This window comes from Protopterus annectens, chromosome 3.part0 (assembly GCF_019279795.1).
Source record: "Protopterus annectens isolate FY-2018-M chromosome 3.part0, PAN1.0, whole genome shotgun sequence".
In the NCBI taxonomy this organism is placed as follows: domain Eukaryota; kingdom Metazoa; phylum Chordata; order Ceratodontiformes; family Protopteridae; genus Protopterus; species Protopterus annectens.
The window spans coordinates 867,957,159-867,981,026 of record NC_056731.1 but is presented as its reverse complement, the minus strand read 5'-3'; the positions used below and the strand labels follow the sequence as shown (position 1 = coordinate 867,981,026).

The following is a 23,868-nucleotide window of genomic DNA, read 5'->3' as shown; positions in this document are numbered from 1 at the left end:
GCTTCAAAAGCTAACATCAGTCAAGTCATTAATTTGCCGTATTTTTCTCTAAATTTGAGAGTAAAGAAGAATACATGCTCCATTATTTAGATGTACAAAGACAACTTTCTTTCTGTCTTCACAGAACATGAGGATTGACCTTGCCAAGAGAACTAAAAGCTCATTCAACTAGATCTATGGCTACATCATCTGCTTTTTGGTCCAAAGTTTCTTTTGATATTTATGCAGCTGCAACTTGGTCTTAAAGCTCATACCTTTGTGGCCCATTATTCCTGGGGATATGTCCAATTTATAGAGCTGCATTTGGCTCTGCGGTTCCACGGAACATCCTTCCATGCAGGCCACCGAAGGTTACTGTACCTGGGGACTGTCCCATACGTTGAGGAATGAATGAAAATGACATTAGATTTTTAAGTTATGTACTTACCATAACTGTGCATCTGTGTTGTCAGTTTTCCTTCATCAACTTCCCTTGCACCTTCCACCTTCCTTGTCTTTGAGAGTGACCTGATGGAGTTTGTCAGGAGCCACTGATGTTCATCGTGTTACCCTGCTGCAGTCATCACACTTGGGTTATCCTGCCGTCAGGCGGTCCCGCAGTCGGCCTGAATTCCAAAGTCTTGGTCCGGCGTCGGTTGCTGTCGCTTCTTCCCTGACGTCATTGCGCCAGGGGTATATAAGAGGCATCCAATGCCATTTTCTTCACTCTTTCTTGCCGCGCGGTACCCGAAGCAGAAGCAGTTCACAAGTGCCGGTCGGCCGACACCTGAGATTTTCGATTCGAATTTCAGTCCGAAGTCTTCAATAAAGCTAAGTACCCCATTGGGGAACCTTTTCTTGCCTCAGTCCGATGTCAGAAAAAGTTAACAATTGTATTTCTTGTGGGAAGCAAATACCTCATAAGGACTTCCATTCCTATTGTATTCCTTACCTAGGCCCAGACCAAGACGTCACAGGTTGTTGGTTTTGTGCTAGGTTTAATAAACGAACTATCAAACGCCGTTTTGACTTCGCACGACACTACTTTGGTAGGAAATTTAATTATATCATGCCGTCGGAGCAGCCGATGACCGGCATGCATAAAAAAACACAAGGGTAAGGACAGGCAGCCTAGGAACAGGCCAGACTCCGAGGCCTCTGCTGGGCCTATCGCCGGTTCTCAGGTTTTCAATGAGGCGCCTACGCAGCCCCTGACGACCGCAGAACTGGAACCCCAGACAGCTGCGGATTCTCAAGCGGAGTCTACTAGACCGACACAGCCATCTTCATTAGGCTCTTCCGACACCGGAGCAGAAGTAGACCCCGGTGCAGTGGAAACACCTTCGATTGCAGACGGTGTCTTCACACCGACTACACTCACCATTAAATCTTATGCTAAGCTTAAAACTCCTTTAAAACCAAAGAAGACTGTACATCAGTCTACAGTTCAAGGCCCCATGCCTAAGAAACAGATGCTTAAAATGGCCGAAGACTTGATTACCCTAATCAGGGGTTCCCATCCCCCTCCTGATAAAAGACCAAGACAAGAGGAGGATTATGCTTCCTCTGACCAGGCTTCAATTTCCTCAGATTTTTCTGAGGAACAGGATTACACTTTTCAACCTTATGAAGACTCTGATGCTGAAGACTCTATTCCCTCAGCATCTCCCCCTTAAGACTACTCCTTTGGGGAAACTTTACATACCATAAGGGAACATTTCCACTGGGAAGGCCAGGACTACTCTGATTCTAAGAAAAGGCTCCAAGAGTTTCTTTTACTACCCCAGCACAGATATCTTGCTATCCCTCCAGTTTTACATATTGTGGATGATGTTTACTTGGAGTCTAGTCTAAATCCAGACTCTCTACCTCCTGCTCCAGCCAAACCAGACATACTATAGAGTACCTGACTCACACAAATCCCTTTATAAAAGCCCTGTGGCTGACCCAGAAACAATTTCCCAGGGTCCTAAGGGAGCTAAAGCTTCTCTGGCTAAAAATCCTGTGCCCTCTCAAAGGGATTCCAGAGCCCTACATAGATGGGGAAAGAAAATATACACCTCAGCTACTCTGGCTATGAGAGCATTAAATTGTCAGTTTCACATGCTGAAATATCAGCAATTCCTAATGCCGCAATTAAAACAAAAAATGAGCACACATACTGAACAGTCTGAATTCAAGGAAATGCAGGATCTGTTGCATGCAGCTGAACAGGTGGGCAAACATACTTTACAATGTGGATTTGATTCATTGGAAGCTTCCTGTAGAGCAGCTGTTACTGGCTCTGTCATACGTAGACATGCTTGGTTAAAAGAACAAACCCTTCCTGATCATGTTAAAGCAAAATTATTGGATGCACCTTTACAACAGGATGTATTTGGTGTCAAAGCGGAAGAGGTTTTAAAGAAAATGGAGGATAAGGCAAAGTCTATGCAAATGGTCAAGGATTTTTTGCAGGTACAACCCCCTCGTTTTAGCAGAAATTGGCCAATGAAAAACTGGTCCTTTCCAGCTACTGACAGATCACAGAGGCGCAAATACAGATGCCCAAGGGGCAGAGGTCAGTCACAAGGCCCTTACAAACCTCGCCAATGGGATACTGCTACCCAGAAAGTAGGAGAAGACAGGCCCCAAGCTAGCAGAAGACAAACACAATGACTCAGTCCTCAAACTACCAAGCAAATCTCTCCTTGCAGCTCCCTTGGGAGGAAAATTATCATTTCTTGCAGACAACTGGCACATCATCACAAAAGACAAATGGGTCCTAAACATTGTCTCTCAAGGATACAGATTCCCCTTTCATACCTTACCAAGGAAAAAAGGAATGCCAAACCTGCCACCAAATCAATGGGCAGAGGCACAAAAACAAATTACAGCTCTCATGGACATGAGAGCCATTCAACAGGTACCTACACAGGAGCAAGGACAAGGATTTTACTCAAGACTCTTTCTAGTCCCAAGAAAGGACAAAGCATGGAGACCCATTCTGGATCTTTCAATTCTGAACACCTATCTGCAAGTACCAAAATTCAAGATGCTAACACTACAGCAGCTTCTTCCCATGCTGGGCAAGAATGTTTGGCTGGTAACGTTGGACCTCAAGGAGGCATACCTGCATGTCCCTATCAGACAAAATTTCAGAAGATACCTCCGCTTCATTGCAGGTTCAACGCATTATCAATTCTCTGCACTGCCCTTTGGCTTATCTACTGCACCCAGGGTCTTCACAAAATGTCTGGCACCAGTAATTGCATTCTGCAGACAAAGAGGAATTCAAATATACCCATTCCTGGACTACTGCCTTATTCAAGCAGAAAGCAAGGACATTCTTTTAAAGCATCTGGCATTTGTCAAACACCTTCTAAGTTGCCTAGGGTACACAGTAAACAAAAAGAAATCAAAACTAGTGCCCTCACAAAACATAATATTCCTGGGTGCCAGCTTGAATACAACGGCCCAGATGGTTATCTCACGCCAGACAAGCAACAACAGCTGACTCAGTATTTCAAAATAATGGCAACAAAGATCCAACTCCCTGCAAGAAAAATTTCTGCAGGCCTTGGGTTTCATGGCATCTTGCATACTACTAATACCATTTGCAAAACTGCATATGAGGAAATTGCAATGGTACCTGAAAAGCGTATGGACTCAGCACAGCCACAGCTTGGAAACGATACCCCTCATTCCCTACCTTCAACAGGAGTTTCTATGGTGGGCACAGGCATGTCACCTCAACAAGGGTTAGCCTTTCACCTTACCCACAGCCAGGCAAACTATGACAACAGATGCATCGGACTATGGCTGGGGAGCACACATGGCAGGACAGTGCATTCAGGGCAAATGGACTACAGATCAGAGGCATCTGCATATCAATCAAAAAGAAATGCTAGCAGTACAGAATGCCCTAAAAGCTTTCAAGGACCTCTTACACCCAGGACAACTAACAATAAAGATGGACAATACCACAGTAATGTGGTACATAAGCAAGAGGGCACACATTCCTACCCTCTATGCAGGCAAGCAATGACCTTGAACTGTCTTAACCATGTTCAATTACAAGCACAATTCCTGCCAGGAAAGAAAAACACATTGGCAGATGACCTAAGCAGAAACATCATGGATCCACACGAGTGGAAACTAGATCCACAAGTATTTGCAATGATAGCTCAAAAATGGGGACACCCAGACATGCATCTGTTTGCAAGCCCCCAAAACTACCAACTTCAAGGACATTCCATCCACAAGCTTGGAAAGTGGACGCCCTCTCATTCAGTTGGAAAACATTAACAGTGTATGCCTTTCCTCCACTGCCTCTTCCAGCAAAGGTACTGCTGAAAGTCAGATTAGAGAGACCACAAATGATACTCATTGCACCAGACTGGCCACGCCAGCTTTGGTATCCAATTCTAAGGAACATGGCCCACGGCCCACCATGGATTTTACCACAAATTCCTCACCTGCTCACCCGACGAGACAATCCGATTCTACACAGCCAGCTCAAGACTTTAAACCTGGCTGCATGGCAAATTACATAAACAACCAGCCAACACCTCTATCCAAAGCTGTTATGGATGTCATTCTGGAGGCCAGGAGGTCCAGCACCAGGAAAACCTATTCTGACAAATGGAAAAGATTTTGCGCCTGGAACCAGGCTAAACGCCAAGATTGAACCAGTTTTTTCAGCTGATTTAAAATTTCTTTCATGGAAAACTGCCCTGCTACTAGCAATAACCTCAGCTAGAAGAGTCTCATAGCTACAGGCACTAATGGCAGTGGAGCCTTTCCTCATTTTTCATCAAGACAGAGTCTCTCTACGAACTAACCCTTCCTTTATGCCAAAGGTGGTATCCAGTGTGGCCCTAAACCAAACCATTCATTTGCCCACCTTTTTCCCAAATCCCCAGAACAAAGGAGAAAGACTCATGCACTCTTTGGACATTCACAGGCAATTACGTTACTACTTGGATAAAACTAAGGCTTTCAGAAAATCTGACCAGCTCTTTGTAGCCTATGTACAGGATCACAAGGAAAAGCTATCTCAAAACAGACCATTTCTAAATGGATAGGGCATTGCATATGTTTCTGCTACACGCATCATGGGAAACCGGTACCTGCTAACATTAGGTCCCACTCCACCAGGGCTACAGCTACATCAGCAGCCTTTCTCAGGGGAGTGCCAACCAAGGATATTCTGGAAGCTGCAACTTGGAGTTCAGTGCACACCTTCACCAAACACGGTCACTTACCTCTATATTCTAAGACTAGAGCTGGTTTGGCCACTGCAGTTTTGCAGGGCCTACTAGCTTCTTCTAACCCTGTTTAAACCCACCTCCCATCCTTAGCTTTGGGATTCAACCCAAGTGTGATGACTGCAGCAGGGTAACACGATGAACATAGTACAGTTTTGTATCTACCATAAATGTAGATGTTAGTGTGTTCACCCTGCTGCAGTCCAGGTTACCCTCCCTCCATCCCCTCTGAACTAGCTGAACTTATCTATACCACTCTATCCTATACAACCTCTGTGGTGTATTGGCTTGTGCCTAAAGGTATTGTTTTATTTTTATCTAGCTATATATATATATATATATATATATATATATATATATATATATATATATATATATATATTTTGCCTACCTATTGGGGGCACCTGACATCTGGGGCAAGAAAAACTGAAGAAAATGGCATTGGATGCCTCTTGTATACCCCTGGCGCAATGACGTCAGGGAAGAAGCCACAGCAACTGATGCCAGACCAAGACTTTGGAATTCAGGCCGACTGCGGGACCACCTGACGGCAGGATAATCCAAGTGTGATGACTGCAGCAGGGTGAACACTCGAACATCTACATTTATGGTAGGTACAAAAGTGTACTTTCCTGTTTGAGCCCCTTTATTATTACATCTTTTTTTTTTATTATTATATTACAGTGTTCTGGTTGGGTTTCATTTTTTCAAACATAGTTTAGAGGCAGCAAACTTGATCTGAGGTAAAACTGTGATCAGGAGCATTGTGGGTAAAGGAAGAAGCTTGAGAGTCTAATCCTAGACTGTTAAAAAAGGGGCCAAGTCGGATCTAAGCCCATATGTTGAGGAAGAATGAAAGTGGACGACACAAATGCATAGTTATGGTAAGTGCATACCTTAAAATTTTTGGATGTTTCAGTATATTCGCTATTGTGGTACCCAGTTTTTCCTGCACACCAGTGGGTTGCTGTGGGTACTACTAGTTACCTTTTTTGCTGAACTGCTACAGTCATGAGAAAGAAAAAATAGATGTTGCCTTCTGATTTCTTTGTTCCACACTGACTTCAGGACATTGGTGGTATAGAATCCACTAGCCAATGAGGGGGAGGGTGAACAGTTCTGGAAATCAGGATGACCATTGGCCATATGTAGGCAGGAATCTCAAGAGTCAGTACTGCAACGGTGAATATACTTGATTGTCCACAATTATGGTAGGTTGCTAACACAGCTGTACTTTTTCACTGTTTTGGTTCTTATCAGTATATTCTATTATTAGATTTCCTTCTATTCATATACTGCAGTATTCATAACATGACGGAGTCTGCCTCTGGCTGACTCGTACGTCCGGCCAGTATACCAAAGTCTAAATGCTACTGCAAGGGACGTGCAATGGCACACATCACTCAGGATAAGTCTGCCATAAAGAGATGGGTATAAAGCGGATGTCAGCACATCTACCTCAGAACTTTTTTGCCGCATGTCCGACTACCAGTTCTGATCATTGCTCACCAGAGAACTCGCATTTATGCTTCCGATAAATACCCCTTTGGGCTTTTTTTTTCTTTTCATTTGGCTACCGTGTTGTGTATTTTGTTGAGTACATGTCCGCTAGGAAGGGCAAGTGTCAATGTAGAAGAAAAATTCCACATAAAGACTCACACGAGCTTTGCTTATTTTGCTTAGGCCCAGACCATGATCACACGTCCTGCGCTGTCTGCAAGGTCTTTTTTCCTAAAACCCTCTGTTAGCCACCTAACATCCCATAGGTTATATTTGGAGAGAGTCAGCACCTTAAGCGCTTAGCTTGAGACATGGAACAGATGGGCCCTTTGGAAGAGCTGCAATTCAAGAAGCCTTGGCTTGATCCTACAGCTGTTCCTTCTACTACGGGTGTCCCTCCCAAGGCTGATGTAGCCATCGATGGGTACCATAGTGGAAGCTGTCAAGGGGATCTGTAGGCATGTCCCAGAGGGTTTCACAGATGTCCGATTCGGGCGCTGGGGGGGGGGCATGGCTGGTCATCTCTAAAAGATCGGCTGGTTATCTCTAAACAATCGCACAGCATCACCCATATTGTTTATGAAGATGTTCCTATGGACGTTGTAGAATGCCGTCCTACGTCAGGCCCTTCTACCTTTCATTTCCTGGCTCTTGAGGCTCCAAAGAAGAAGAAACTAAAAACTAATCATGTTTCTCCAGGTCCTCAGGACCAGGCTTCTGGTCAAACTCCTGACTGGCAGTCCTTTACCCAAGGCCTCTTTAATGCCTTCATGACCCTCTGCTAGACGTTAGCACCTTCTTTTCCGGCTCCAGCCCTTTCTCCTCCTCCTCCTTTGATGAGGCTTGCAGAGGATGTCTCTTCAGAGGAGGAGGATTCATCAGGGGATGAATCTCTTGACCTGTTCAACTCAAATTGCTTCTCTTCTGGGTTATGCCTCCCCCAGAGGTGGAATCTAATGGCATGGATTACCCTGGGGAAGATATTTCCTTTGGAGAGACCATTTTGAAGATGAAGGGCTTCTTTAAGTTGGATTGTTGGATTGTTGTCAGGTTTCTGAGATTCAGAAGAGGTACTATGACCTCTTACAGATGGAATCCCCTAATTCTTCAGCCATACCTCCAGTCTTGCCTGCCTTCTTGGATTCCTTCACTGCAGCTTCCAAGTGCCCAGACTCCCAGCCCCCAGCTCCCAAGTGCCCTGACAGATTTTGCAAGGTGCCTGAGGATTCCAAGTTCCTTTTTAAGGCACCCTTAGCTGACCCAGCTACTATATCAGAGGCAGCAGATAAAACTTCCAAACTTTTACCCTCCACCTCCATGCTTCCCTCTAATAAGGAGAGCAAGGTCATGGAGAGACTGGGGAAGAGTGTATACTTCTGCACCCTTGGCCTTTAGAGCAGTGAATTGTCAGACTCACATGGCCAGATATTCCCTGGCTCTTATGGCAGATGCAGTGAAACTCCTGTCAGAGCTTCCAGATTCTCCCAGCAAAGCCAAGCTTTCTAGCATTCTTAATTCCTGCTCCCAGGTTTCTGGGTACTCCATCAAATGTAGTTATGATGCAGTAGAGGCTGCTGCTAGGGCTGCAGTTATGGGGTCGGTCCTGAGAAGATATTCTTGGCTTAGACTACAGCCCTTACTGGATGATATCAAAGCTAATCTCATGGATGCCCCTCTGGATAACAAAGCCTTATTTGGCACTGCAGCTGAAGAGCTGTTTAAATCTCTTCAGGAAAAGGGGAAGGAACTCCAGGGTTTAAATGTTTTTTGTCTCCCCTGTCCCCTGCTTCCAGAGAAACTAGCCAGCCAGGGCCACCATTGTTAGGGAGGCAACTAAATCTCTCCCACCCAAAGATAAGAGGGATGCTAGGAGACAGGCTCCTACTAAATCTGCTTCTTCCACACCCTCTCAGAAATAGGCCCTTTCAGGCCAAATCTGGTAGTCTGTGACTACCAGGTCCCAGATCCCCCCCCTTTCTCTCTCACTCTTTCCCTCCTAGCTTGGAAACTGATAACCCAAGACTCTTGAATCTGCTCCATCATCGACCAAGGTTACTTCATGGTGTGAGAAACCCATCCGAACTTCAAAGGAATCCCACAACCTACATAGGACCAATTGGAATTTCTCCCACTAGTCCTCTCCTCTCTCCTTTCTCAGGGCACTGTCCAGGAAGTGCCACCCAAGCAAAGGCGAACAGGATTTTACTCCAGGATATTTCTGGTCCCAAGAAAGGATGGCCTTTGGTGGCCCATCCTAGACCTTTCCCATTTAAACACCTTTGTAAAAGTTCCCACTTTTCACATGCCGAGACTGCCTACTCTACTCCCTCTTACTCTTCCCCAGGCCTTCATGGTGTCATTGGACATAAAAAATGGCTGTTTTTACAGCCCCATTCACTAACGGTTCATGAACTTTCTTTGCTTTTCTGTGGCTTCCTCTCATTTTTAGTTTTGTGTTTTGCCCTTTGGTCTATCTACAGTACCAAGGGTATTCTCAAAATCGTTAGCCCCTGCAGACTTCAGGGCATACAGATATTCCCATATTTGGATGAGCTGCTGCTCCAGGCCCCACCTCCAGAAATACTCCTGGACAATCTTTCCTATGCAGTCTCCTTTCTGAGAGGGCTAGGGTTTACCATCAACTTCCAGAAGTCTTCCTGTTCCCCTCCCAGGATCATGTCTTCCTGGGGTGCAGGGTTTTAACAGGTGCAATGGTAGCTTTTTTACCCCCAGAAAAGATCCTGTCTCTCACTTCCTATTTCCAGGACCTAATACCACTTCACTCCCTGACTGCCAGGGAGTTCCTGCACCTTCTGGGGTTCATGGCCTCAACTATTCTAGTGCTTCCCTTTGTCAGACTACACATGAGGAAATTTCAGTGGTTCCTGGAAGCAACACATTCAACTTCTGGAATTTGTCGTCCCCCTCCTACCCTGTTTTGACAAAGTAGTTGGAGTGGTGGATTTTTTCCAGGTCTCGAAATCCAGGCCTACCCCTTCAGTCACTCCCATCCACCCAGGATCTGTACACGGATGTGTCAGACTTAGGATGGGGTGTAACTCTGAAAAACTGGAAGGTTAGGTATGTGTGGTTGCCTTCTCAGAGAAAAGAACACATCAGCATAAAGGAAATGAGAGCTTTGATCTTTGCCCTTAAAATGTCCAAGTCCAGGATTTCACCAGGGGTTCTAAGGTGGTTCACAGGCAATACCACAGTCCTCTGGTACACCAACAAGCAGGGAGGGACAAAGTCCTATATGCTCTGCAGACTGGCATTATACGTCTGGGAGGTAGTACAGCAGTCAGGTTTCCTTCCAGGCTGTTTACATTCCCTCAGCTCAGAACATGATGGAAGACACTCTAAGCAGGTCCATGACAAAATCCCACGAGTGGATGTTGAACAGAAATGTGTTTCTGGACCTTGTCCATCAGTGGGGTATTCCTCAGATCTTTTTGCCTCCGCATGAACAGACAGCTTCCCAAGTATTGTGCCAGGATTCCACATGCCGTCCTAGGGCATGGAAGGGGATTTTCTGTACGCATTCCCCCTTCCCACTCGTTCAGAAAATTCTGCTGATAATTCAGTGGGGACAACCAGAAATCTTGTTGGTGACCCCCTTTTGGCCAAGACAGCACTGCTTTCCCATCTTCTACATTTAGCCAAGGGCAATGACCACAAGTTACCCCACGGGATGGACCTACTTTCACAGGACAAAGGCGCTCTAGTACATCCACAAATGTCGACCTTAAACTTGACTCTGGGTTATAGGGCTTTAATTCCATTTAGACACCTTTACACTGAGGACGTGCTATAAGTTCTTCAGGAGAACAGAAAACCCACTGCTTAGGAAATCCTTTGTCTCCAAATGGAAAAGGTTTTCCTTCTGGTGTCATGTAAAACACAACCACTGTCTGTAGGGGGGTGCCAGTAGTTTTGTCTTATCTATGTGAATTAATGAAGAGAGGCTTGTCATATTCTTCCAGAAAGGCACATCTGTCTGCCATCTCAGCATGTTTGCCTATATCTCCTCCCTTGGCTTTCAGGTTGGAAGTCAAGCTATTCCTAAAAGGCATCCTTCACATTAGACCATCAAGGAAACCAGTGCCTCCTCCTTGGGCTCTCAATTTTGTCCTGGAAAAACTTACCCTAGCTCCCTTCAAACCTGCAGTGTCATCCTCCCTGCAACACTGCACATGGAAAACAGTTCTCTTAGTGGCTATTACCTCTGCCAGAAGGGTTTCTGAGCTGCAAGTCCTTATGGCCTCTTCTCCCTTCACTGTCTTTCATAGGGACAGGGATTCTCTTCGGACTAAACCATCCTTCATGCCCAAGGTGGTTAATGAGTTATCCCTGGATCAGGCTGTCAATCTTCCTACCTTCTTCCCATCTCCCCAATCCTCCAGTGGGAGGATTCTCCACACCTTGGACATTCATAGACAACTCAGATACTTCTTATGCAAAACTAAGCCTATCCATAAGTCTGACATATTGTGTGTGCGCTATCATCCAAGAGCCATGGGCCAACCCGTTTCCAAGCAAACTATTTCCTCATGGATTTCTAAAACCATTTCTTTCTGTTACTCAGCCAATGGAAAGGATCTGTCCTCTCCTGTAAGGGCATACCCTACTAGGGCAGTGTCCTCTTCCGAGTCCTTCTTTAAAGGATTGGATACAGCCTCTATCCTGGAGGCAGCTTACATGGTCCTTTGTTCATACCTTCACCAAGCACTATAAATTGGATGACATTTCCAGGTCCAGAGCAGGGATTGCCAGAGCTATTCTCCATATCTTTGTGGAAAATCTTTCTGCTCCTCCTCCCAATTCCTCCTCTGCATGAGCTTTTGGCATTCTCCCTCATGTTATGAATACTGCAGCATATGAATAGGAGGACATAGAGTAGTTGTGTAAATCTTACCATAGCCATAGATGTCCTTCTCTTCTATATTGCTCCCCCCCCCCGCCTTCACCTTGATACTTGCTTGGTCACTGGTTACACGTTTCTCACTTTCAGGCTGGTGCTTTGCAGCATTCAGTTCTGAGGTAGATACATGATGACGTCCATTTTATACCAAACGTCTCTTTATGGCCGATGTACGCTGAGTGATGTGCGCCGTCGCACATACCTTGCAGTAGCATTTAGACTTAGGCGGACTCGTACGTCCAGCCAGTATACCAGAGGCAGACTGCCTCATGTTATGCCTGCAGCATATAAAAGAGAAGCACATTTATGGTTATGGTAAGAGTTTACACAACTATTCTTTATTTAACTGTTCTGTAGTGTTGGATTAGTTACTGAAGAACAGTCTGTGAGGCGGTGTGTGAATTTAACTACTTTATTTCGGTGAGGCATAATGGTTTATTTAGGTTTAAAAGCGCGTATGACATTGGATGTGCCTGGTGAAGAGGCATAATGCTCAGCTTGAACCCAATGACCTGGGTTTGGCTAACATTCTGGACATCAGAGGCAGCTAGAAGGTTTAAGTAGCTAAAGGCCCATGCACTGCATTCACCTAGTAAGGAATATGAGTACATAGACCTGTCAATGGGAGCAGAGTAAATCAGCTGCAGCTACAGATATGGTTGTACTTCTTTTATAAGGAGTCATATAGATGGTGGGTTATATTTTAACATGCCTTGCAGATTCATTGAGGTGCATGCATATTGTCCATAATGTACTTATGCACCCCATGGACACTGCACATGTAATGCAAAAACACAGTGCGCTGTCATAGACTGTTGGGTTGATCCTCCCTGTACCCAGTCCATCGGGCAGCAGAGAAAAAAATAATATGGACAGTGCTGTCTTTAAAGAGTGGTATGCATCTTTGCACATTTGCAGGTGCATTGAGAGAGTTGGTGAGAAGAGTAAGCATGAAATTTAGTAGCACTGTAAACACTTTTTACTGTTAGCACATTTTTTTGTTCTGGATATTTAATTCTGTTTGTCATCTTAACAGGTCATTTACTAGACCAGCATGCTTGTGTCACCCAGCAGAGAAACATTTTTGGCTAATGGGTCTTAACTCTTACATACACAGCTTCTCATCATCCATACCATTCTAAATAAACCTACCTCCTGCCCTAGCATCTCCTCACTTGTCTCCCTCTATAGCCCACCTCGCTCCCTCAGAAGCTGTGAACAATTTCTCCTACAGATCCACAAGCCAAAAAAATATTTAGGACAAAACCTCTGCTCGCTACATTCTTGCTGTATCTTGGAATAAGTTTCCCATGGCCATCAGACATATCAATTTTCATGACATCAAGACAGCTCTTAGAAATTACCTAAAAAGTGCCTGGATTTGGCACTGCAATCATCCCACTTGATATCCTTCTATTTCCTGTTTCAACTATTTCTCTCCTTTTCCCTTGCTCCTACACATCTGCCACTATCACCGCTTCTTCCTCTTACCTGCTACTCTTATTTTTCCCTCACACTGTAACTCGCCAAACTAACTGATATAACTACCTTTTTAGACATGTACCTTAAATTCTCCTCCTTTTCTAACTCTGCTCTTACCCCACCTCCTCTGTACTCACCTCCCATTTGAATTGCCTCTTTTCCCAAATTTTCCCTTACTTAACGACTATGTTCATCTATTTGATCTTATTTTATATTAACTTTTATTCTGTTTTTATATTTTTAGCATAATCTATACTGAGTATTAATTAGTTGGCTGTTATTTTTCTTTTTACTAGTTTAGCCTGCACTGTGTATGTATATCTTGCTTAATTTGTGCTGTGAATATTCTGTTGTATACTTATTGTTGTGAAGCTTATCTCCCTGGGCCTCATCTGAAAAGGGCACAAGCTGAGTCGGACTATCCCGGTCAACAAATGTCAAATAAATAAATATTAAATAAGTGATAGATGAAAGAATAAATGTTCTAATTACTTTTTATTTAATTTGACAGGAACAAATAAACAGTTTAGTGAATCAGATCTGTGGGAAAATGTTGGGTAAAAGTGGCAATGATGACAGTATCAGCAAGTCTATGCCAAAACGAAGACCCCGAAAGCGAGCAACAATTGATGTGACGACATCCAGGCTTTCATCCTCCAACTCCTCAAGAAGTGCTTCAACTTTGTCATGAAGATGCCATCACTTAATTGTTCCAATTTTTTAATTATATCATAGTTTGGAATACTTGCTCTAGAATGCAAGCTGTCTTTGCACTAGCTCTGAAGAAGAATATTCTTCTTTTTTTTATAGAGAAGTAATGTTTTAGCATTAAACTGTTGAACTTTTTTTAGGATAGGTACTGCATTCACAGTGTGATGCAGTATGTTCACTGTTTTAAAAAAAAGCCAGAGGGCAAGACATAATAATGTAGCCCTGATGGCTTAAAGAAGCCTTGTTTTGTAACTGTGAAAAGGTGGTCTGTTTTATAACCCCCTTTTTTGAATTAGGTTGAAGTTTTGAGTGTTGCTTGTGTTTTGTTTTTTTTTTTTGTTTTGTTTTTTTTTTCCAGTCATGCGAGCAGCTTTTTTGGGGGGGAGAGAACAGGAAGTGAAACTTGAAAGAAACTGCTTAAATTGGCTGTGTATTTTTATTCTGTCATGTGCAGGATATGGAGTTCATGTTTTGGTGGAGCTGAGAGTTTAAAAAAATGTACAGTAAATTGGAGGTTATGGCAGCTGAAGGTGGCTTGGTTTGCTTAGCATAGGTAGGATGTTTAAACTTAATATGTTCTCCTTACCAGCACATCACTATGCATCTGTTAAAAAGTAAGTTAAAAAGAAAATTAAAAATAAGAGAAGACTGCCTGCTTTGGAGGAGGAGTCATGTAATGAAAACTGTGCCTGATTTCATTATGAAATCCATTATATTTTATTTGGTGCTGTTGGCTATTTTATTGGGGGGGGTCCTACAATATCATCCTTTAACAACAGTGAAGCATTATGTGCTTCATCCATTTAGATGTGCAATCTTTTCTAACATTCCATTCTCATTCCACTGTTTGTTTGTTTATTTTGGCTTTTGTATGTATTACACCTTTACTTACACGATCAGCATTAATTGTTTGGGTTGAAATTTGGTCCATTTTGAGATCACCTGTAGAGCCACTAGAAAATCAACATTCTTTTTGTTTGAATGTGAAGATACATTTCCTGTCACTGTTTCTTTCTTTTTTTGTGTGTGTATAAGTGTAATTAAATAAAATACCCCGCAACTTTTGTATATATGCCTGTAAATTGTTTTAAATACTTGAGCATTTTTGGAAGGGAAAGGGAGGGGGTAAGAGAGCAAGAGAAAGAAAGATGAAGAAAAGCCTTATATTACAGTTTCTTCATCATTTTTGGATTGGATGCTTACAGGGTTTTCTCTTGTAACATTAAATAAGTGCTGCTTACATCACTGAACAAAAATGGAGTAGCTTTTGCCCCTTTCAGAGTATGGAGATTGTAACAAAAGGGATGTCTTTGCAACTGTTTTGGTTTTCAATAATTCAAAAAAAAGAAAAAAAATAGTAGCTACCCATATTGCACTGAGCTTACCAGTGGTGACTGTCAGGAAAGCCCTATAAATCCAGTTTGTTGGTTGTTGTCATTGCAAAAGACTGAACTGTTGGAATATTTAACAATAACATAAACAGAGTTGTGTTTTCAAATGTGGTTGTCCAGTTTTTATGGCCTTGCTATGTATTTTTTTCAACAGTAAACCTTTTTGACTATTGCTTACAGTTCTACATTTAATTTATTAGCACTGCTCTGCACCCTTTCCTTGCAAGGAAAGACCATGTTGTTTATTGCCAGTTTTTTTTTTTGTTTAATTTTCAGGTTTGTACTTAAGGTTTAATAAAAACTTTTGGACAGTTTAATTTTTGTTTTGTCTCCTTTTGTGTAAACCTGCTATTTTGATGGTTGCTGCGTTTTGCAAGTAACGGATTGTCTGAACACAGAAAAAGCAAATAAAATCAGACATGAGTAACTAAAGACTCTTGACATTTTTTTTAATGATAAATGAGTCAAAGGTGACAGAAGTCCAAGATTTTCAGATACCGAGACCTGTAGAATCAACTTCACACGACTTGGAGATCTTCCAGTTTCCATTTAGTTAAAACATAGCAGTGTGGCCTCGCTGCTTAAAATTTGTTAGCACCAAGTTCCTCATTGTTCAATGAAAGCAGAGTTGTTCCATGGAGTTTTTCAGTTGAGAGAACGCAACAGTACCATCTACACAGTTTTTTTTCCTTTGTGGGCCATTGTTGAAAATAACTTACAAGTAGAAAATTCAGTTGTACTTACAATGTACTAATAATACTGCCATTTATTTTAGTGACTGGGTTGGCATGGGTCACTGGAGGCCTTGGGAGAAATTTCAACATTATGCATATAGTGCACTTTGGGTCTATATTACGTGATCGAAACCTTAGGTTATCCAACACCTAAAGGTCAGTCACTAAATGTCGAACCCTTAAGATTGAAAACAGCCATTTCCACATAGGGAAACAATGCCATTGGCCAAATAAAAAAAATGCAAACAAATAAAGTGGGGGGCTTCACCCCCCACCCCCTAACTCTGAGATTGCTCTACAGCAGAGAAAGAACGAAATCCGCGTAATGGCCAAACAACTCGTTTCCCTGTGTGGAAATGGCCGTTTGCAATTTTCATACTTTGAAATTTAGTGATCGACCTTTAGGTGTTAGACAACCTAAGGTTTCGATCACGTAATAGGGAACCGTGCACCTCATACATGTTACTGCAGATAGCGAGAGATGAGAATGAAGTGTCATATAAACACACACTAGTGTTAAAATGAGTGACTGAATCATTTGCCAGCAAGCAAGTTAAAGATGGGATCACTGTAGTGTCTTGTATGGTAATATTTTCAGATATTGTAAATGTTAAGTCAAATGTAGATGCCATTGACATTTTAATACTTCTGATCTTGCCTTATGTACACTGCCCTTTGTTTGCAGGACTTGGAGAATGGGGAGAAGGTGAATTTTGTGTTTTTACACATTTTCCTTTGTCTCCAAGTTTGAGACACCTTGGAGGTTGTATTAGTATTCTAGTAGTTGTAGAAGTCAGCATTGTGTAGCACAGTGGATGTATGACTAACAGCCAAAGGATTGTCAAATAGTCATACCAATTTGTCATTTTGTGGTGAGGTAATATCTTTATATTAACTTAAAATGGTTGTTTTGTGTTTGATTTTTGGACTATTAAGGATTACCAGTTTGCTGATAGGATGAAAAGATGTTTCCCTCAACTTGTTTTTGGCCACATTAGATTTCCATTGGATTTATTTTGATAACCTCATTTACTAATTGGGCAAGGGATTTGGGACATCAAAAAATGTAGAACACTATGTGGGAAGCTTAGGTGGCAATGTCTAGAGTTTATTTACAAGGTCATACTTTTCCAGGGTTTGAAGGGGATGGCAATGCTGCTATGATACGGGGGTCTTGTGCTGAATTCCTCTGTCATGGGTGACCATAAGCAAAGATGGCTGAATGATGAGGTTAAACCAAAGTAACAGCTTTGGCAGCAGGAGTGCATTCTTAACACCAAGCTTGGAAGTGTCCTGCTCAAAGCAGTAGTAATTAATTGCAGAATAGTGACCCAAAAGTTTTTTTTTTTTTTTACTAAGGTGAGAATATGGTCATCAGACTTTAGTTCAGTGCCCAGTAATCACTGAATGTTTTGAGTCCAGTCGGCTTGCATCACTCCTATCCCCAGTCCCGGGTCCAGGTCAGCCCTTACCAGGCCAGCGATCGCGAGCCGGTTCCATGGTACGCCAGTACGCCAGGGTAACAGAGGTGCGTACGTACGGTTATCCTATTGAATTGAGAATCACCGAATCGAAGTTGTTTTGAAGTGTAGTAGGGTTAAGCGTTTTGTTTTTTCGAAAGTCGAGTTTCAGAAGTGTCAGTTGGGGAAGATTTGCTTTTTCTTACTTTGTTTTTTGCCTCTCAGATTAAACTGATGTCAATTATTTCTTGTAGGAAACAGATAGGGGAAACAGATTACCATACCTGATTACCTTTGTTTTAACAGATTTAACACCTGAGCACGAGGAGCCGTTGTTGTGCTGTATTTAACAAAGAACAATATAAAAGAAGGTTTTATTGTGTGTTGTGTTATTTTTTCAGACGTGTTATAAAATGCCGTTGGATGTCAGTTCGGCCTGTTTGCAGCCAAAAAAATTAGAAAACGCAAAAGTTTAGCTTGGGACCTGACCAAACGGCAGTCCCAGGCTCAGTCTCAGGCAGGCCATTGGTTTTTGTGCTTTTTTGTTTTCCCAGGGCAGGAGGCAGAGTGATGAGGCTGCAGGCTACTGTTCTAGGCTTCTTCCAGAGGTAGTGCTGTAACAGGTCTCTGTAGCTCTTCTTCCCCTCAGTAGAGCGAGCTTCAGGCTCCAGTCCTTTTTCCTTCAGTTGCAGGCGGGCCTTGAAGAGCTTGGGTGCTTCTGTTCCTAAGAAAGGTAGTGCTGAAGAGAAAAGACCTATTATTAAAATTTAGATTTGATAGAGGCCTCAGGATAGTAGCCTCAGGTGAAACTTCTCTAAGAGGTTTGAACAGTGTTCAGAGGCTTCTAGTTTTCCTTTTAGAAGATTTCCTCTAAGTGAATCCGGTGAAGTCTGAATATCCTGGATATTGCTCCCTGATGTGATATTCTCATTTGAGAGACTCTCTCCTCCTGAGAGGATTTCTTTTCAATGAATTTTCACTTGAGGAGGGATTCCCAGGAAAACTCTGAGGGGGATTACAAGTTGACCCTCCCTTCAGGTTGGAGGGAATTAATTTTTCCCCTCTGGCAGCATGATGTTGTATACCTCTCCTTTTACCTGTGGTGTGGGATGTTGTCCAGATTTCTTGCCTCCTCCTCCTGTTAAATTCTTTTAGGTACTGCTCCTGTTATGAAGCCTTAGGATGCCTTGCCCAGCTCTTAGAAGCTTTCTTGAGACTTTCCGGCAGACCCACTCGACTGTTTTAGCTACCCTGTTAAAGGTGTTAAGGCCTTCTGTGTTAAAATAGATGGGGTTCCCACTGAGAAAGAAGGGCTGCTTTAGATAGATGGGGAAAGTGTAAGGGTGCTGGAGGCCATCTGAAAACATGCTAATATATCAAAATTACATGCTAAAAAAAGGAAAACTTCTTCACAATTGATTGGACAGATAAGCTTTGCTGGGTTGGAAGGTATGTAAGTGAAAAGATTTCTGGACTTCTTGTCAGATGTCAAGGGTAAGTGAACTGGTGCATGTGGAGTTGTTGCTGCACAGGCCTGCTCGAGAGTCATGTGGCTGCCACTAGTTCTGTTCTCTTGTTGAGCATGCAGCTGAGAGGATTGAGAATTTAGCTCTGCATGTTAAGACAAGGATTTTGGTTTGCCTCTACAGTCTGATGTGCTGTTTGGTTCTGTAAGTAAAGAAAGAAAAATTAAAAGGAAATAAAGAAGTCTAAACAAGCAGTTGTTTAAGATTTGCAGGTTTTATCAACCGGGATGGCTATAAATGGGTTCTTAATGCCTTGTTATCCCTCCCATGATATCCAGGTCTAGGTAGTCTATAGGGCAATTTAGGCCTTATTTAGTAGGTTCTTTTAGGTTAGGGCCTGTAGAGTTCACCTGCTCAGACTCCTGGTGAGGGTCCTAGTCAGTCCTTTCGTGAACAGTGACTTTGACCTGGCCTTTTCAGCTGCAGCAGCATTAGCCTGCGCTCTCTTTGGGGTGTCTCTTTGAAGAAAAATTTTCAGAAAATTGGGATTTACAGATGGGTGTTGGATATGGTGTTATCATTCACCACGTTTTTCTCCACACATTTCCATACATTGCCTTCCTCCCACAAATCCTCCGCGCTCCTCCTCACAAGGCTCTCAGTCTCTCCAAAAAATTTCACAAGGCCCAAATAGGGGCCCCCAGGCATTCCCTGTAATCAAAGGGTTATAGGCTATTTTATTCCCCTGGGAGAGTACCAAAACCAGGGGAACACGCGGAGACCACAAACATTTATCTATCTGCACCATCATATGTTCAACAAGTTCAAGATGTTGACTGTACCTCAGCTTTTGCTTTTACATCACTGCAAGAGAACTGTTCTTAGATAACTAGGATCTCAAGGAAGCTTTCCTTCATGTGCCTATATAAGTAAGTTGCAGGAAGCAAGCAGGCTGAAAGCTGGCTGGAAATAGCTTTTATTCTCCTTAATTGCCCCTTGGCCCTATCTACTGCTTAGTAGAGAATGGCCAAAGGTTCTTCTTCTAGTTAGAGCTACTTAGCTATCTAATTCAAATCTCTATCTTACCTGATTCTTGGCTCAGAAAAGGAAGAAGCAAGAAATGGCCTTCTGAGACTACAAGAACATCTACAGCATCCTAGGGTATTCTGTAATCTGTATTAAGTCCAGAAAGAAAAACCTCTCAAGACATGTGTGCTCTGGATGTGCTTTCTGGGTGTGAGTGACAGATGGCCTTTTTAACCCCCGACAAACAAAAAAAAGACCAACTCAACTTTTCATCACTTTACTCCATCAATCATCTCATCAGTCCGCAAGCCGACTGCAAACAAGCATGACCTCATGGCATCCATTAGGGTTCTGGTCTTTCATTCTGCCAAACTGCATGGGGAACTGCATATGAGGATGGTCAAAATGGGTATCTCAACATGTATGGACCAGCACTGACTGCATGGACACAATACAACCTCTCTCAAAAAAAATTTTTTTTGTGGTGTTTGTGGGAATGTCACAAAATGAATGGATTCCTCTGTGACCTCGCCAGAGGCCAGTCAGGTAGACAGATGCCTCTGATACTGATTGCCTCTGACATTGCTTGGAAAGTGGATAAAACAAGACAAGCCTGCCAGACTACAGCATCTACATATCAACATGAAGGAGATGTTGGCAGTCCAGTCCAGTTTAATGGCTTTCAAGGAGTTACTTCTCCCAGGGGGCAGGTGTTGATTCTAACAGACAACACACAACTCACTGTGGGTACAAACACAAACAAGGGGGAACACATTCTTATCCTCTATGCAGGCAAGTATGGGTTTGCATTTGCATGGCAATTGCATTTCCTGGCATGGCATCATCTCAAGATTAGGGGGGGCTATTCATTCCACAACAGCATTTCTAAGGGGTAACTAAACTCTAAGCAGGTGAGGCAGCTACTTTGAGTGCATACTCTATCTTTCTAAGCATTATCACCTCTCTCTCTCTACCTTTTCTAGCTCTCTACTCTTTTGGCAAGGCATGTTGTCAGGGCTGGTTTGGTAATGCATGTTGTCCCTTCTTTGCCTTGCTGATTCTTCTTGCTGATTTACCTCTGCCAAACTCTTCTACTCACATAGGACTGTGCAGCAACGTGGTACTAATTTGTTGTGGTGTAGTACAGTGTTGTATGTATCAATGTAGATCATCGATCTTCCCCACTCCCCTGTGTTGTTTCTGGGTGGTGTGGTGAGGTTATATGCTGATATTGGTTATATATATTGCATTTATTTTATATGGTGCATATGGCATTCTGTCTTTTCTTGGTCTTCTCACATCTGGGGCACATCAGGGAAAAGGAAAAGATGCATATGTACGCCATCATGCGATGACGTGACCTGACGTTCTGTGTCGCTCGCGCAGACGCACGCCACGATACTACTTTGGTATTCGCCGACACTGGACAGGACCCTACCCAAGTTAGGACTGCAGCAATGTGGATCCTCGAACATCTACATTTATGGTAGGTACAAAACTGTACTTTTTTACTAGCGTCCCTAAGCCTTAACACCATAAATTAAAAAAGCAAAGAATTTTAATTTAAAATTTTCTGATCTTATGCTGTGTTTAGATCAATAAATGATATTTGGTTATAACTGCAACTAATGCAGGTCTATTAATGTGAATAGTGGCAGGTATGAAACGTACCAGACCAAGAAAATAAATAAAATAAAGCTATGGCTGATCAGAGTTTGTCAGCTGTTATGAGTGGGCTGGGATCACCTTTCTTAATCCTGAGGTAAAAGTGCAATACAGTAATCAAGACGGGACAGAGGTATGTGATTCACCATAAGATCTCCAGTAGTATTTAAATGCTTGTTCAGGACAATATTCATCTGAAGAGAGGTCCTGACAACAGCCAACATCTGTCCTTAAGTGTCCACATCTTGTCAGTCACACTGAGCTTCCAAAAGGAATCTGTAATGGCTAAATAACATGCCACCAACATTTATGTCATCTTTTTCAGGTTCGGTTCTGGCAACTAGCATCCATCTAGTGAATGATAGCATCTAAGCAGCCTTCCAGAGAGGTTATAGCTGAATATAAGCATTACACTGGTAATGTATAGCTGTACCATGAATGACCATTCTTAGTGGCAGCACATGCATAATGAAAAGCAGCAGTACCAAGATTTAGCTGTTTAGCACCCTTCAAGTTCAAAGTGCTTGCCTGTCAAAGGAGTTAATACTAGAAGCCACTAGCTGAGAAAAAAGGGGTAGGAATTGAATAATTTATGTAATGTTGCTTAGGTTATATGAGATATAACATATGTAAAGTATAATGTTTGATTGTTAATTTAATACAATTTGATTAGTTTTGTATAAATCTAAATTTGCCTGTGTCACAAGTGATGATTCAATAAAGGTGTTTAAAAAAAAAAATGGCCATCAGATGATTGTGGCCAGCATGGTAAGATGCAAGCCAGTTCTGCTGAAGTAAAACAACAGTAGGAACAGAGGTTCTTATTTTTAACATCTTAACACCTTTATTGCATTATCACCTTGTGACATAGGCAAATTTACATTAAAAGTAATCAAACTGTATTAATGTTAACAAACATTATACTTCACATATATTGCTATACATCATATAACCTAAGCAATGTTATATAAATTATTCAGTTCTTGCTTTTTTTTTAAACGAGAAACATCTTCATTAAACCATCACTTACTATATAGGACTACCTGACTGGCAATCTTTTTGCAGTCTTTAATTCAGGCCTTCATGGCCCTTCGGCCCTCGGCCTCCTCACCTTCCACTATCCCAGTGCTTAGCCCAAGACCTGGCTCAGCTACTTCTATTCCCCCTCCCACTTCACGGGAAGAAGAGGAGGAAGCTTTTTCCTCATCACCAAATTAGTCAATTTCTTACTCATCACAGTTAGCTTCTCCCCTGGAATATTGTTCCCTAGATGAGGAATCCATAGAAGGGGATTATCCTCCAGAAGATATCACTTTTGAAGAGTCCATTGCTAAAATAAGACTATTTCAAATGGGATACTTCCCAAATGACAAACTCAAAGATATTTTGAACTGCTGCAAGTTGATTCTCCTTCACCATCTTCCACCCCCCAGTTATACCTGCATACCTAAAGGGATTTGCATTAGCATCTAAACATCCTGACTCTCAGCCACCTGCTCCTAAGAGACCTGATTGTTTCTATAAGGTGCCTGATGACCACAAATTTCTTGAAACCCCACCTTGGTGGACCCTGCAGTGATAGATGTGGCCCCTGACAAGCAGTCAAGACTGAGCCCATCCTTGTCCCTTCTGCCTGACAAGGATAGCAAGAATATGGACAGGCTGTGTAAGAAAGTTTATACTTCTTCCACCCTAGCCTTCAGAGCCATTAACTGCCAAACCCATATGGTTAAGTATGCCTTGGACTTGGTACCCCAAGCATCTACCCTTCTATCCTCCCTGCCTGACTCTTCCAACAAGACAGAAGCATCATCAAAACTGAGCCTGGCATCCCAGGTAGCCAGGCACTCAGATGCAGTTATGATGCAGCAGAGGCCTCTGCTAGATCTGCTGCATCTGTGATTTGCAGATATTCATGGCTTTGGCTACAACCATTGCCTGAAGATTTCAAATCTAAAATTCTAGATGCCCCACTAGACCACAACCTCCTGTTTGGCAAACAGTCTGCTGAACCTTCAGGGGAAGAGCAAGGAGTTACAAGACATTAAGCACATTCTGGTATATCCTGTACCAGAATACTACATAAGCTATGCAGCTAAGACCTCCTATGTCCGAAGAAACCCCTCAACTGGTACTCCTTCCTCTTCCAGGCGTAGGAAAGGAACCAGGAGGCAAACATCTTCCAGGCCTGCCTCTTCTCAGCCTACCCACAAATAGCCCTTTAAAGACAGAAATGGTACCAACGGTGCATTGCTGCCTTGCCCTTTGGTTTATCTACTGTACC

General features: G+C 42.7%; 1 protein-coding gene across 1 annotated transcript in view; it reads left to right on the top strand.

The window, feature by feature from the left end:
* Positions 1–15,660, top strand: part of JARID2 (jumonji and AT-rich interaction domain containing 2) — a 1,781,868-nt gene extending 1,766,208 nt beyond the window's left edge. The window contains exon 17 of the mRNA XM_044065716.1: positions 13,643–15,660. Coding sequence (XP_043921651.1) covers positions 13,643–13,822 — 180 coding nt within the window. The 3' untranslated portion in view covers positions 13,823–15,660. The remainder of the gene's footprint in view (positions 1–13,642) is intronic.
* The last annotated feature ends 8,208 nt before the right edge of the window (positions 15,661–23,868 follow it).